The sequence below is a fragment of the Macaca nemestrina genome, chromosome 3 (assembly GCF_043159975.1).
Source record: "Macaca nemestrina isolate mMacNem1 chromosome 3, mMacNem.hap1, whole genome shotgun sequence".
NCBI lineage: Eukaryota > Metazoa > Chordata > Mammalia > Primates > Cercopithecidae > Macaca > Macaca nemestrina.
The window spans coordinates 61,962,846-61,977,138 of record NC_092127.1 but is presented as its reverse complement, the minus strand read 5'-3'; the positions used below and the strand labels follow the sequence as shown (position 1 = coordinate 61,977,138).

The following is a 14,293-nucleotide window of genomic DNA, read 5'->3' as shown; positions in this document are numbered from 1 at the left end:
TATATTTCATACAGCTTTACATAGCTTAAATTTACAATTGTGCCTCATATTTTCTTTATTCATCATCCTCTTACATCGGAGACTGTCCTTATTGGATCATTATTTTCTTCCTAAAACATATATTTTAAACATGTCTTTTTAGTGAAAGTGTGTTGGTGATCAATTCTTTTTGTTGTTATTTATCTGATGATGGCTTCTTTTACCTCTTCTTGAAAGGTAGCTTGATAATTCTAGATTGTATTCATTTGGGTAGGCTACTTGCTATAACAAACAATCCTAATGTCTCAGTGGCTTAACATGATGAAAGTTTAGATCTCATTTCATTTAACTATTCCTGGTCATGTGGCTCAGTGACTCCAGCCTTTCTTCTAGTGTTCCTATTATTCCCAAGGGCTTAGGAGTCCTCTATTAGATCCTTTGCATCTAATTGACCAATGAGAGAAGAGAGAAGGCAGGCAGTATCACATGGGACATTTTGGAGACCTGACTTGAAAGAAGTAACATCATTTCTGCTCATGTTCCATTGGGTAGAATTAGTCACATGGTCTATCCATATGCAAGGAAGTAAGAAATGTAGCCTTCCTGTGTGGCCAGGAAGAAGATCAAGTGAATACGTAAGTTGCTTGTGCCACCTAGGTAAATAGTTATTTTCTCTAATCTATTTGAAGATAGTATCCCTTTGTCTTTTGACCTCCATTATTGCTCTTAAGAAGTCTACTGTCAGTCTGTCATTCCTTTGTAAGGAATGTGCCTTTTCTAGTGTTTGTTCAGCTTTTTACTTCTTCTATGCCCCAACTGTTGTTTAATCTCTCCATTGTGTTTTGTATTTAAACAATTACATATTTATTTTTAGAAGTTTCTGAAAAGTGTTTAATCATCATTTCAAATCTGCCATGATATTCCTGGGGGTCTTTTATTGCTTGCTCATCTTTGTAACTCTAAACTTGTAGACTCTATATTCTGTATCTGCCCATTCTACAAGCTCTAGTCCTGAGAGGATTCTCACGTGTCACAAGGTTTTCACTTGCAATGGCTTGCCTTCTTATGTCCTTAGGGATCTTTGACTAAACTTATTGCTTGATGTTATCTTTGGGAGTCTTGTCGTTCTAATGAGGGAATGCTGTCCTCCAGAGATAATTTGTTTCTTCTGCTTTTGCCACTGACCTAGGATATTTCAGTCTTACTTGAGGGTATGGTCTTAACAAAGTGGTTCTAGGCTCAGCTCACCTACCTTGTTCCTAGCCCAGTACTCAGTGTCCTGACGGAAGCTGTCATGGGAATCAGCCCTCAGGACAGGCCTGCTTCTGTCCTTCTGCCCACCACTCAACACTCCCAGCAGAGGCCCTAACTTGCTCTGCAGTAATGGAGGAGGTTGGAAGGTTGTCCTTGGAAACCTCCCTGCTTCTTGCATGTCAGCAATTTGACAAGTATGTTCTGGCCATGGATCTAGTTTTACAACGAAAGGGTCTCTCAGAGCATCTAGTCAAACATAATACTTTCCACAGAAGTGAGATTTAAAAGGTTTTATCTAATCTGTATCTCTTTCTTTTTGAAATCCTTCGAGTCTGTATTCTCAATGCTAAAGCTATTTTATCCAAAAGGATTCATTTCCTTGTGTTGCTTCATATATCAAAATTTAGTGAATAATCAAAATGGCAAAGAAGGAATTTACTTAAACACATTTTTGTTATTTCTGTGTTCTGAAAAATACAGACCTGGCCGGGCGCAGTGGCTCACGCCTGTAATCCCAGCACTCTGGGAGGCCGAGGCGGGCGGATCACGAGGTCAGTAGATCGAGACCATCCTGGCTAACAGGGTGAAACCCCGTCTCTACTAAAAATACAAAAAAGCCGGGCGTGGTGGCGGGCGCCTGTAGTCCCAGCTACTCGGGAGGCTGAGGCAGGAGAATGGCGTGAACCCGGAAGGCAGAGCTTGCAGTGAGCTGAGATCCAGCCACTGCACTCCAGCCTGGGCGACACAGCGAGACTCCGTCTCAAAAAATAAATTAAAAAAAAAAAAAATACATGCAGACCTTGAGTTAATAATTCTAGTTTCTTGTGTGTAGTACTGATCCTTTATATTTTTAAAATAAATGAAATATTTAAGCATTTGTTATATAAAACATACAACAAATTTCCGGGACGATAACATCCTGAATCTTCTAAGTCATTTTGGAGTAAGATACTGCTAATACCTTTTGTCATCCTTGCCTTTCTTTCCATGGGAAAGTGTGTAGGTGTTTCTCAAAAGAACAGGTTTCTGTCTGTTGCCAGCCCTGTATCAACATTGTAATTAAGAGAGGCTTTTATTCTTATTGAACAGAGTGGAAGCTGCTGCAAATGCATGCTACTAATAAGTGCTTAAAAATGCAGCTAATTAAATTGGTTAAGAACCGTAGAGCTTGCCAGGTCTTTAATAGTGAGGCTTTTATGATTGGAATAGAGACCTTCTCAAATGACCTTTTTTGACTGGTATGACTTAATTTATAATAAAATCTCATAAGGTCATTTTACGTGTCACAAGGTTTTCTGTGAGTTACATATTTGATAAAAGCTTATCTTCTTTAAGTTACAAGGTTTCAAAATGTAAAGACCATAAGCTTGGAGATTTCGAAAAACTATTCAAAGAGTATATGGGGTTTTTTTTGTTTAAAGTAGTGTATGGTATTTTGGCTAAATACAATAAAATTACTTATTGGCCAAGATTTAAATCTGTTAAGTAGACAACAGAAGCTCTTAATTGATATTTAACTTAATTTCTAGATATAAAATAATGTTTTGTAACTTTTTTACATTAGAATTACTGCAATAAAATTTTAGTTGTTAGGCAGAGTGTATTTGGCCAGCATATTCTATGGTAATTTGCATATATTGAATGTGCTTACTAAGTATAAAAAGCAGATGTCTCCAATTTATTTATATTTGTCATAATGTAAAAGTTGGCAAGACATGGAGACTGTATCATGTAATTATTTATTGTATAGTGAGACCACAGCAAGATATGTAATACTCTTTAGAGAGAGAGAGAACCAGAGAAAATATATGATACTATTTAAGGAGCTTGGGTTTTCAATAGTGGCAATATTAATATTTATGGATACAGTCATTAAACAGGGCAACTGGAAGCACTCTGAATTCTTCATGGTTTCTATCTTAACATTTTCATTTTGCCTGCTTTTAATTTTCCTTGTGAGAGAAATAAATGTTGCTTTAAGTAACAACAAAAAATGAGGTACAGAATGGTTCATCTCTTTGTATGACAGTATTGAGACAGTGCACATCCTGATTTTGAAATTTGTCATTTTATTTTGTAAAAACTGTTTCCTGAGACATGCTCTTCTCGAAAATAGAAAAACATAAGGCATTTTGTGAATTATCTTGTACATCTAGTATTTTCCATGTTTTAAAATAAAATATGCTCTTTTCAAGTTTGAATTCAGATTAGTTTGTGGCATACACAGTGTTTCAAATTTGACAGATAAGGTTTTATAATATTGTGACACTTTTTTCTTATTATCTATATTATAATTTAGTTCTGTATTCTCACTTTGTAAGTTTAATTGCTGTCTTGGCTTGGATTTAATGATTTCAGCAAAAATGTTGAGTATTGTCTTTTAAAAAAATAGTATAAAAGTAATTAAATTTAAAGACTCCTAATAGTTACTTGTGGTACCTATGTAGCTGTGTAACCACAGGGACGAGAATAACTGTATACTATTAACAAAATATAATAAAATATTAGTATTACAAATTGCTATTAAAGAGATTAAAGTTTAAAACTATTTTAAATGAATTGTAATTTAAATTAATTAGTATCCTACTTAGTATATTATTTGTTGTTATGACTAATTTTGGCAGTCTCTAACTTATTTTCAAGTGTAGTATTTTACATGCTAGTTAATGTGTTAAAATTCCAAGCATAGTTCTCCCCTTGTGTTTGAACAAAACTCCCACTGAAGCTGAAAGGATTCATTTTTTGTTCTTTTCTTAATACAAAGTTTGAACTTTCCCTGACAAAGATACCAGTTGGAAAATTGGGTGGTTTGATCATTTGTTTCATTTAACAGCAGGAAATTCTTTATCATTATCCAATGTCTGAAGCATCTCAGAAACTTAAAAGTGTGAGAGGGATTTTTCTCACACTCTGTGACATGCTGGAAAACGTAACTGGGACACAAGTTACTAGGTAATAATTTTTATTTGGCTTTAATTCTGTTTTTTTCAAGTTCTTTTATTTCACCCTGACAAAATGCTGAAACAAGTATCTGTTATACAAGTATACTTGTATCTACAATATATGTATTATATACATTATAGTCCATAATCTATGTACATACATGTATATATCTATACATTATAGATAACGAGATCTACAGAATATCTGCAGATTTTTGCTTCATCTAAGTTATTTCTACCAATCATCTATTTGAAGTGTAGGTTCTCAATGCAGCTGTAGATCTGGGTGTTTTGGCACATTTTAAATAACAGTTGGGCCTATATTTATTATTTCTTCATGAAGGTGTATCTTTTAAGCATGGCATTATTATGAATCTCAGCTTTTTCATGTTTCTATCTTGATTGTTAACTTCCTAGGCAATACCTTTATGGCAAACAGAATTGGCAAGAATGACTGAACACCAAAATTGGTCATATAGTGAGGACATACTCTGTTCTTACAACAATGATAGAAAAATACAGAATGTTCTTTAGGAGGGCTATTCATAATCAGTGAATTTTCCTACCCTTTCACCCTTAAAACTCTCCAATATCTGTTATTCCACACTCTATGTCCATGTGTACACATTATTTAGCTCCCATTTGTCCCTTTAATCTAACTTGATTTAGGTTAAAGGCTTAAAAGTAAGACTTGACACTATAAAAATGCTAGAGGAAAACCTAGGAAAAATGTTTCTGTACATTGGTCTAGGCAAATAATTCATGACTAAGACCTTGAAAGCAAATGCAACAAAACCAAAAATAGACAAATAGGACAGATGCATTCATCATCAGTGTAGATACTCAGTGATAGATGAGCACCATTCATCCAATTGATGTCAAATAATTTTATATTTGGAACTCTTAATATAGTCAGTTATAGAGTCAAATACCCATTCCATTGATTTATTAAGCCCTGACATTGAAATGCCATAATTTATGGGAAGAAGAGGCTCAAAGCTTTTAGGTTTGTGTTTTTTTCCATAAAATAAATCTAAGAATTATAAACAATTTTTCTTCTTTAATATTCAACAATTTTAGACTTTACAAAAAAATTTTATCTCAAATTTCAACAGCCTCCATAATACTGAGAAAATATCAAATTGGATTTTCTAGCCTTTAACTTTTTTTTCCCATATTTAGGTAGAAATGACATTTCTATGATTTTAAAAGAGGTAGAATCTACAAGGCAATAGAAAGAAGAATTTTATTTTTTAACTAATTGAAAGTCATGTTTATGTGACTTTAATATATTGTATATACAAACTGTTAGTTTATTTTCAATACAGTAGTACTGGAGGCTCTATTTAGTTTATCAATTTGGGTTCATAAAAGCGTATTGCAGGCCTCTTTTTATTTTTTAAACATCTTTATTGAGATATAGTACATAAGTGATACAGTTCACCCATTTGAAGTGCATGTGTAATCCTAAAATTGGTATGGAACCAAAAAAGAGCCTGAATAGCCAAAGCAGTCCTCAGCAAAAAGAACAAAACTTAGAGGCATCACATCACCTGATTTCAAATTATACTATAAGGCTATAGTAACCCAAAACAGCATGTTACTGGTATAAAAATAGACACATAGATCAATGGAACAGAATAGAGAAACAGAAATAAAGCCACATGCCTATAGCCAATTGATCTTTGACAAAGTTGACAAAAATATACACTGGGGAAAGTACACCCTATTCAATAAATGGTGCTGGGAAAGTTGGATAGCCATATGCAAAAGAATGAAACTGGACCCATCTCTCTCACCATATACAAAAATGAACTCAAGTTAGATTAAAGACTTAAGTATAATTCCTGACACTATTTACACTATAAAAATGCTAGAAGAAAACCTAGGAAAAACTCTTCTGGATTTTGGCCTAGGCAAATAATTCATGAGTAAGACCTCAAAAGCAAATGCAACAAAACCAAAAAATAGATAAGTAGGACTTAATTAAACTGAAAAGTTTCTACACAGCAAAAGAAATAGTGCAGAGTCAATAGATAGCCTTCAGAATGAGAGAAAATATTTGCAAATTGCACATCCACCAAGTGACTAATATCCAGAATCTATATAGCGAACTCAACTCAACAAGAAAACAACCAATAACCCCATTAAAAAGTGGGCAAAGGACATGAACAGACATTTTTAAAAAGAAGACGTACAAATGGATAACGTGCATATGAAAAAGTGCTTATCACTAATCATCAGAGAAGTGCAAATTAAAAGCACAATGAGATAACATCTTACACCAGTCAGAATGGCTGTTATTAAAAGGTCAAAAAATAATAGATGCTGGTGAGGATGCAGAGAAAAGGGAATGCTTATACAGTGCTGGTGGAATTGTAAATGAATACAGCCTCTACAGAAAACAGTATGGAGATTTCTCAAAAAACTAAAAATAGAACTACAATTTGATCCAGTAACCCCATGACTGGGTATATACCCAAAGAAAAGAAATCATTATATCAAAAAGATACCTGCACTCATATATTTATGAGTGCTACTCACAATAGCAAAGATAATGGAATCAATCTAAGCATCCATCAACAGATGACTGGATAAAGAAAATGTGGTGTATGTATATACGATGAAATAAAAAAGAACAAATAAATAAATGGAATAAATTAAATAAGTAAATGGAATAAATAACAGAAAATGAAATCATGTCATTTGCTGCAACGTAGATAGAACTGGAGGCCATTATCTTAAGTGACACAAGTCAAACAGAAAGTCAAATATTACATATTCTCACTTATAAATGAGGGCTAAATAATGTATTCACATGGACGTAGTGTGTAAAATAACAGACACTGGAGATTTTGAAGGGCGGGAGGGGAGTCAGAAATGAGAAACTACTTAATGGATACAATGTACACTCCTCAGGTGATGGTTGCACTAAAAGCCCAAACTTCACCACCATGCAATATCCATCTATTACAACTGTACTTGTACCCCCTAAATATATACAAATAACAAATTTTAAAGTGTACAAGTAAATGCTTTTTGGTGTATTCACAGAGATATGCAACCCTCATCAAAGTCAATTTTAAAACATTTTTCTCACGTCAGAAAGAAATCCTATACCCTTTAGCTCAGCCAGCCCAACCCCTGGGCAACTGCTAATCTATGTTCCATTCCTATAGATATCCCTGTTCTGGACATTACATATGAATGGAATCATATAATGTGTGGCTATTTGTGACTGGCTTCTTTCATTTAGCATAGGAGATGCATTTCATTTAGCATAAGGTGTGCATTCCTCCTTTACAGTCTTATTAGAAAGAAAATTTGTTTCTCTGTGTGGTGTTTTGGGGTTTTTTTTGGTTTTTTTGTTTTTTGTTTTTTGGTTTTTTTGTCTTCGTTTTTTCTACTGTAAAGAATAGATGTTATTTTACCTAATATTTAGATTTTGTTATTAACTATGAGATATGGGTTAAATGTGGAAAGCAGTAAATACAGCTAGAAAAACTTTTTTGAGAAGGTAATAAATATGAAAATTATTTTAGGGGTTCCTTAGCAATGTGTGTATCTTTTGTTGAATACACACTTTTTAAACTATAGTAATATTAGTATACTACAAGAGTCTAATATTTGTCTAAAAGTGTATGCATTTCTAAAATATATTAAGACAAAAGTAATGTTCTGTGTGGAAAAATTCATTTAATGATTTATATTTAAATTCTACACAAAGTTCTCTATATTATCATAGTTCGTTATTGTATCTTTTTTTAGAACATATTTAAATTTTTAAAACTTCACTGAAGTATAATGAAGTAAACTGAACATATGTAAAATGTACAATTTGATTAGTTTTCACATAGGTGTATACCCTGAAACTATCAACACAATGAATATATTCATCACGCCAAAAGTTTCCTTGAGAACACATTTAAATCTGACTTACATTTTGTTTACATGTTTATATATTTGTGTCCCATACTGATTGTCATCTCAGCTGGGACTACATCTTCCTTTCTTTAGCAAATCATCTTCATAAATAGGCAGTCACAAAATATTTGTTAAATTAACCAACTGAGATGAAGCTTTCTTTTTTTTTTTTTAATTGAGACAGGGCCTTGCTTTCTCACCCATGCTGGAGTGCAGTCATGGCTCACCACAGCCTTGACCTCCCAGCCTCAAGTGATCCTCCCATCTCAGTCCCCATCCCAAGTAGCTAAGACTACAGGACCACTCCACTATGCCCAGCTAATTTTTTTTTTTATTTTTTTTAGAAATGGGGTCTTACTTTGTTCCCCAGGGTGGTCTCAAACTTCTGGGCTTAAGTGATCTTCCCACTTTAGCTTCCCTTAAGTGCTGGGATTATAGGTATGATCCACTGCACCCCGTTTTGAAACTTTCTTTTGGAAAAAAAAAATTTATATTATGCTTAATGTTAGCAAGAGAATTTCAACTTTTTTTTTTTTTTCTATAATGGGTCTACTTTTGTTTGGCCTAGAGTTTTCTTTTTTCTCTTTTTGAGACATAGTCTCACTGTGTCACCTAGGCTGGAGTGCAGTGGCACAATCTCGGCTCACTGCAACCTCCACCTCCCAGGTTGAAGCACTTCTTGTACCTCAGCCTCCCAAGTAGCCGGGATCACAGGCATGTACCACCACACCAGGCTGTCTTTTGTGTTTGTAGTAGAGACAGGATTTTGCAATGTTGACCAGGCTGTTCTCGAACTCGTGACCTCAAGAGATCCACCTGCCTTGGTCTCCCAAAGTGCTGAGATCATAGGTGTGAGCCACTACACCCAGCCTGGCCTAGAGTTTTCTGTTTTGTTTTTTTTTCAATATGTTGCAGTATATTTTTACTGTCATATAATTCCTTGCGTTTTTTGTGTGACAGGTATATGAAAAGGAATCTACTTATTAAGTATGCAGTTCTTAAATCATACCATATGCAATCTTTTATGAATTATACTTATAATTTTATGACATTTAAAGATATTTTTATCTTACTTTGAATTTATTGTTTCTTAGCTCATCCCTCCTTTTAAATGGAAAACAAATTCACGTGGCTTATTGGAAAGAATCTGACAAGTTGTTGCTAATTGGCCTGCCTGCTGAAGAGTAAGTTGAGGTTTTTGCTTACCTTAAAATCATTTCAAAATAATATTACATTTCTTTTGTTAAAATTATTACATTTTTGTCAAAAGACAAACTCCTTAACAGTTTTACAGTTTAAAGATCTATTGCACTAGTAAAATAGTTACCTGTGTTCATTTGGTATGAATAATGCAGAAAGGTGCCATGGAGCCTCAGCTGGGCCGGTTCGTAAAGGGGGGTGGGCTGTCAATACACTTGCTTCTTTTGTGGTCAGTAGAGAGGTGGCTAAGAGATGAGCTCTGCCTCTGCTAAAATTTTTGACAATATTGTGATTTGGATTTTGCACATTTACAGTTTTTTACTGTTGGACCAGATTTTGGAGAATTAAGGGTCAGCAGAAGGGTATTTTGCCCTGATTTGAGCATCTTTGACAAAATAAGGTATATGTAACTCTAAAGTGACTTCTCTAATGGTATGTCTTATATTATCATGGTCTCCCTCTTAACTATTTTGTGAGTATTTTGAAGTATACATTTAATAGTTGGAGGTAAAAGCAGGATTGACATTTATAATAAACTGACCTTGTGCTCCAGGGACTGCATTAGGTACTTTACATTTATTAAACTCATTTAATCTTCAAAATCACTTCCAGACATACTTAGTGATTACTGGCTCCATTTTGTATATGAGGAAAGTAAAATCAAAAGAGGGTTCAATAACTTGCCAAAGCTTGCATGGTCAACAAGAGGCAGGATTGGAAATTGATTGAGGGTCTGTCTGAATTCTTTCTACAACATTGATTCCCTAATGTCATAGGACATTGAAAATCAAGGGAGAAATGGACTACAAGTATGGAGAATGGCCCCAAGGAGATGAACTTAACTACTATTATAATAGTGTTATGTTCCTGTTCAATGGTTTTTAAAACTTGTAATTTAGACTTTTGCCTACTTTAAAAGGTATTCGGACAACTTTTATTAAGTAATTAAACACACTTTAGTTTTCCCCTTTGGTCTGTAGAATCATAGCATATGGTCTACAAAATAGGAATCAAATATCAAAGCAAATACTGTAATATGTGATGGATACAACTTTAGAGAATACCAGTTGAGATAAATTTTCTCTTGGTGTTGCTTCAAGCTTCCCAAGAAAGAAAAAGATGTACCAGGAAGATGCATTATCTAGCCAATCTGAATGTGAATATGACTATTTTTCATTACTAATGATTTTGTTAACCAGATTTCCTTCATTATATAGCAGTATATTCATTTTTTATTGCTGTGTAACAAATCGTTCCCCAAAACATAGGGGTAATTTAAACTTAAATAGTAAACATTTATTAACACAGGTATTTTTGTGGTTCAGGAATCCAGGAGTAACCTAGCAGGTAGTTCTGCCTCAAGGTCTTTTCTTGAGGTTACAATCCAGTGTTGGCCAGGGATAGACTTATCTGAAGGCTTTAACTGGAGCTGGAGAATCTGCTTCCAACGTGGCTTATACACATGGCCATTGATAGGAAGCCTAGTTTCTTGTCACGTGGACCTCTCCATGTAGCTGCTTGGGTGTCCACATAACGTGTCAACTGCCTTCCTCCAAAGTGGCGAGCCAAAACACAGAAAGAGGGGGATGCTACAAGACCTTTTATGTCTTAACCTTAGAAGTGATACACTGCCATTTCCACAATATTTGTCATTTCCACCATTCTGTTTGTCAGAATTGAGTTACTAAGCTCAGCCCACACTCATGGGGAGAGGAATTAAGCCTCACTTCTTGAGGGGAAGAGTATCAAAGAATTTGTGGACCTATTTTACCATCACAACAGGAATTCCAAAGATGGCTACAGTGAAAAATATCAAAATGATTATATTTTGAAGGTAACTTTAATTTTGGACAGAAAGAAATATAATCTATCATAAATGTGGGGTTCAAATCTTTTAACATGGGGGATAATGGCGCTGTGACATATACTAGATGAGGGCACTCTTTAACCAGCCACACAAGAGAAAAATGTGTGTTTTTCTGTCTAAAATAGGATACTGAACCCTTCTCAGAGACTGCCCTGAGGGTTTGGATTATGAGGAACAAAAGAGTTGTTTAGAAAGTATGGGTCTACAGCCAGGCAGTGGCTCACACCTGTAATCCTAGCACTTTGGGAGGCCAAGGCTAGTGGATTCCTTGAGCTCAGGAGTTCAAGACCAGCGTAGGTAACATGGTGAAACCCTGTCTCTACAGAAAATGCAAAAATTAGCCAGGCACGGTGGCATGCATCTATAGTCCCAGCTACTTGGGTGACTGAGGTGGGAGGATTGCATGGGCCTTGGAGGCGGAGGTTGCAGTTAGCTGTGATGCTGCCACTGTACTCCAGCCTGGGTGACAGAGCAAGACAATGTCTCAAAAATAAAAAAAGAAAAGAAAAGAAATAAATTTTGGGTTTACAAGGATTGGAGAACATCCAGAATGAGATGATTTAGTATGTAGCAGCAGTGTAAAATATGTCTCTTTAAGACTTTTGTATCAGCCCAAAAGGCAAAAGAGAAGAAAGAAAATACAGTGGTGAGATAAAGGTAGCATAGGCAGTTAGAGAGAGGAAAGGCAGACCTGGCTAAGGAACTGAGCAAAGGCTGTTCAACCACACTCTGATAATACCAGCCGAATCAGCTAAGCAGAGACAGTTTCCAGGTGAGGTTGTATCTTGAAGCCAACAAAGGACTGTCACTGCTGAACTCTGGACCAAGGTTGTGCCACATGAGGGATGCTCTAGCCAGTTTCTTAATCTTTATTAATCAGGGTGGGGGAAGGGAGGCCATCTTCCCTAAATATTTATGTCATTCCTATACTAAAGAACTTGGCTTGATAAGTTAGAATTAACTTGAAGATCCCCTTTATTCTCTTTCCTGAGCTTCCACTGAAAAGTAAGCTTGAGCCATCTCTTTACCCTTCTCTTAAATGCTCACACCAACCTTCTGTTCCAGATTATTTTCCCTCTTCCATCTCATTTCACATAACTAAAAGATAGGTAGTAGTATTCTCATTTATTCAAACTTGGAAATAGAGTATTGAGAGATCACGCACAAGCACCTCTTCAGTGTCAACTTACATGTCTTCATATCACCAACATTTTGCACGTGCTTTGTAATTGAACTCAAAGCCCTGGGATTTTCTCCTCGTCCATTTCAGTGCCATAGACTGCGTGTTTCCCTCCTCACCTCTATGCCTTTTATAAGCAGGGTAAGAAAAGTGCTGTCCCACAGAATTTAGGGTGGGGCACATGATCGAGGGATATGTGTTTTCAGATGGGAAGATCACATGCCCGTGATGGCTGCAGTGAATAGCGGAAACCTAACCAGGAGGACAGTGTAGGGTAGTGGGAGAATAACTTTGGGTCTAAGAAGATGAGTGCTCACCAGCAGGCTCTACTCCCTTTCTACCCTTGCAGAAATTATGTAACTTCTTGGACTTCTGTTTACTCACTGGCATAATGGGAATAATAAGAGCTACCTTGTAAAATTCTTATAAGGCTTCAATGAGAAAATATAAGTCCATTTCTTTATTTCCTTTCTCCTACTTTCTTCCCATTCTCCATTTCAATTAAGAGTGTGTTTTTGTCACAGGATTTGGAGGCCCAGTTGATATGTGGGTAATACTAAAAAGTGTCAAGAATTTAGCATTTTTTTGTGTGTGTGGGCCCAGGTCTTGTAAAAACTAGTTTATTTGCATTAATTTCATTTAATCCTCAGAATCAATCTGAGAAGGGCTTGGTGACTATTGGCCTCATTTTACAGATGAAGAAACTGAACTTTAGAGAGAGTTACATGATTTGCAAATAAGTGGTGTTATAAAGTCCCTGTTAGATTCATGCTGGAACTAAATCTAGAATAAAGTGATCAATGGTCATTGAAAGCGACCATTTCATACAGCTTTACTCAGAGTTGACACATACACTTTTCACATTCCGTATGTGTAAAATTCAAGGATGATCTGCTTCTTTTAGATAAATGTCATTTGATTATGCTGTAAATTAATACGTGTAATTTTACTCTTTTAGAGTTCCTCTTCCTCGGCTAAGGAACATGATAGAAAATGTTGTCCAAACCTTAAAATTTATGTATGGTTCTTTAGATAGGTAAGTACTTCTTGAAATTGACTCTCAAGTTTTAATTACATGATTCTAAGTCACCTTTTGCATTTCAGACCATTTCTTGCTTGACAGGTTAGTTATTTGTCTCCTCTTTCTCCTCCTTCCCTCTTTCCTCCTCCTCTTCCTTCCTCTTCCTTCTCCTCTTCCTTCCTCCTTTCTCTTTCCTTATTCTTCCACCTCCTTCTTTTTCTCCTTCCTCTTCTTATTTTCTCATCTTTTATTACTGGCTTTTATGTTACAACAGTAGGCAGTTTTTCATTTGATTCCTTTTTTTTTGTTTGTTTTGTTTTGTTTTTGGTCTCATATATGACTTTAGTGAAATTTCTTAGTGAATTAGTGACATAACCACAACTGTATTCTGATTTGATATATTTCTGTAGGGTCAAATGTAAGAGTATTTCTTCATAACAGATACAGAAAAGAGAAAGACTTAAAATATATTTTTGTAGTTTTTTTGGCTTATAAGACCATTAAATTCCCTATCCTGAAATATGATGGTTCTTTCTCAAAAAAAATTCTTTAGCAAAAAATTTATGCAGTATTATTTAAGAAAGACATACAGTAGAGACAGTATTGACTGATTTTGTTTGTGTCCTTCCATATATTTTTCTATATAATAAAAATATATTCCCTTTTTAATAAAAGTATGCTGCTATGCATATTTTTCTGCTTCTTGCTTTTTTAACCTTCTTGATCTGAAGGCAGAAATTTGAGGTAACATTTAACATTTGAGCACACAAAACTGGGTATGGGAAATCGATTTTTCTCTTAGTGACTTTTGTTCTTGTATTTCTGAGGGCTAAAATGGTATCTTTGTGTTTAAAGCCTTAGGAGTATATCAATACAAAAATCCAAAGGCAGTTTATACATTTTTCCAAACCATAGTGATATCAGCT

At 35.1% G+C, this 14,293-nt stretch overlaps 1 protein-coding gene across 5 annotated transcripts in view; it reads left to right on the top strand.

The window, feature by feature from the left end:
* LOC105486104 (inturned planar cell polarity protein) overlaps positions 1–14,293 on the top strand; it is a 96,967-nt gene that overhangs the window by 48,430 nt on the left and 34,244 nt on the right. For 4 of the 5 annotated variants that reach the window (XM_071093071.1, XM_071093072.1, XM_071093070.1 and 1 more), the window contains exons 5-7: positions 4,067–4,185; positions 9,194–9,283; positions 13,305–13,382. In XM_071093071.1, coding sequence (XP_070949172.1) covers positions 4,067–4,185; positions 9,194–9,283; positions 13,305–13,382 — 287 coding nt within the window. The remainder of the gene's footprint in view (positions 1–4,066; positions 4,186–9,193; positions 9,284–13,304; positions 13,383–14,293) is intronic. The other variant, XM_071093073.1, reaches the window with a different exon arrangement.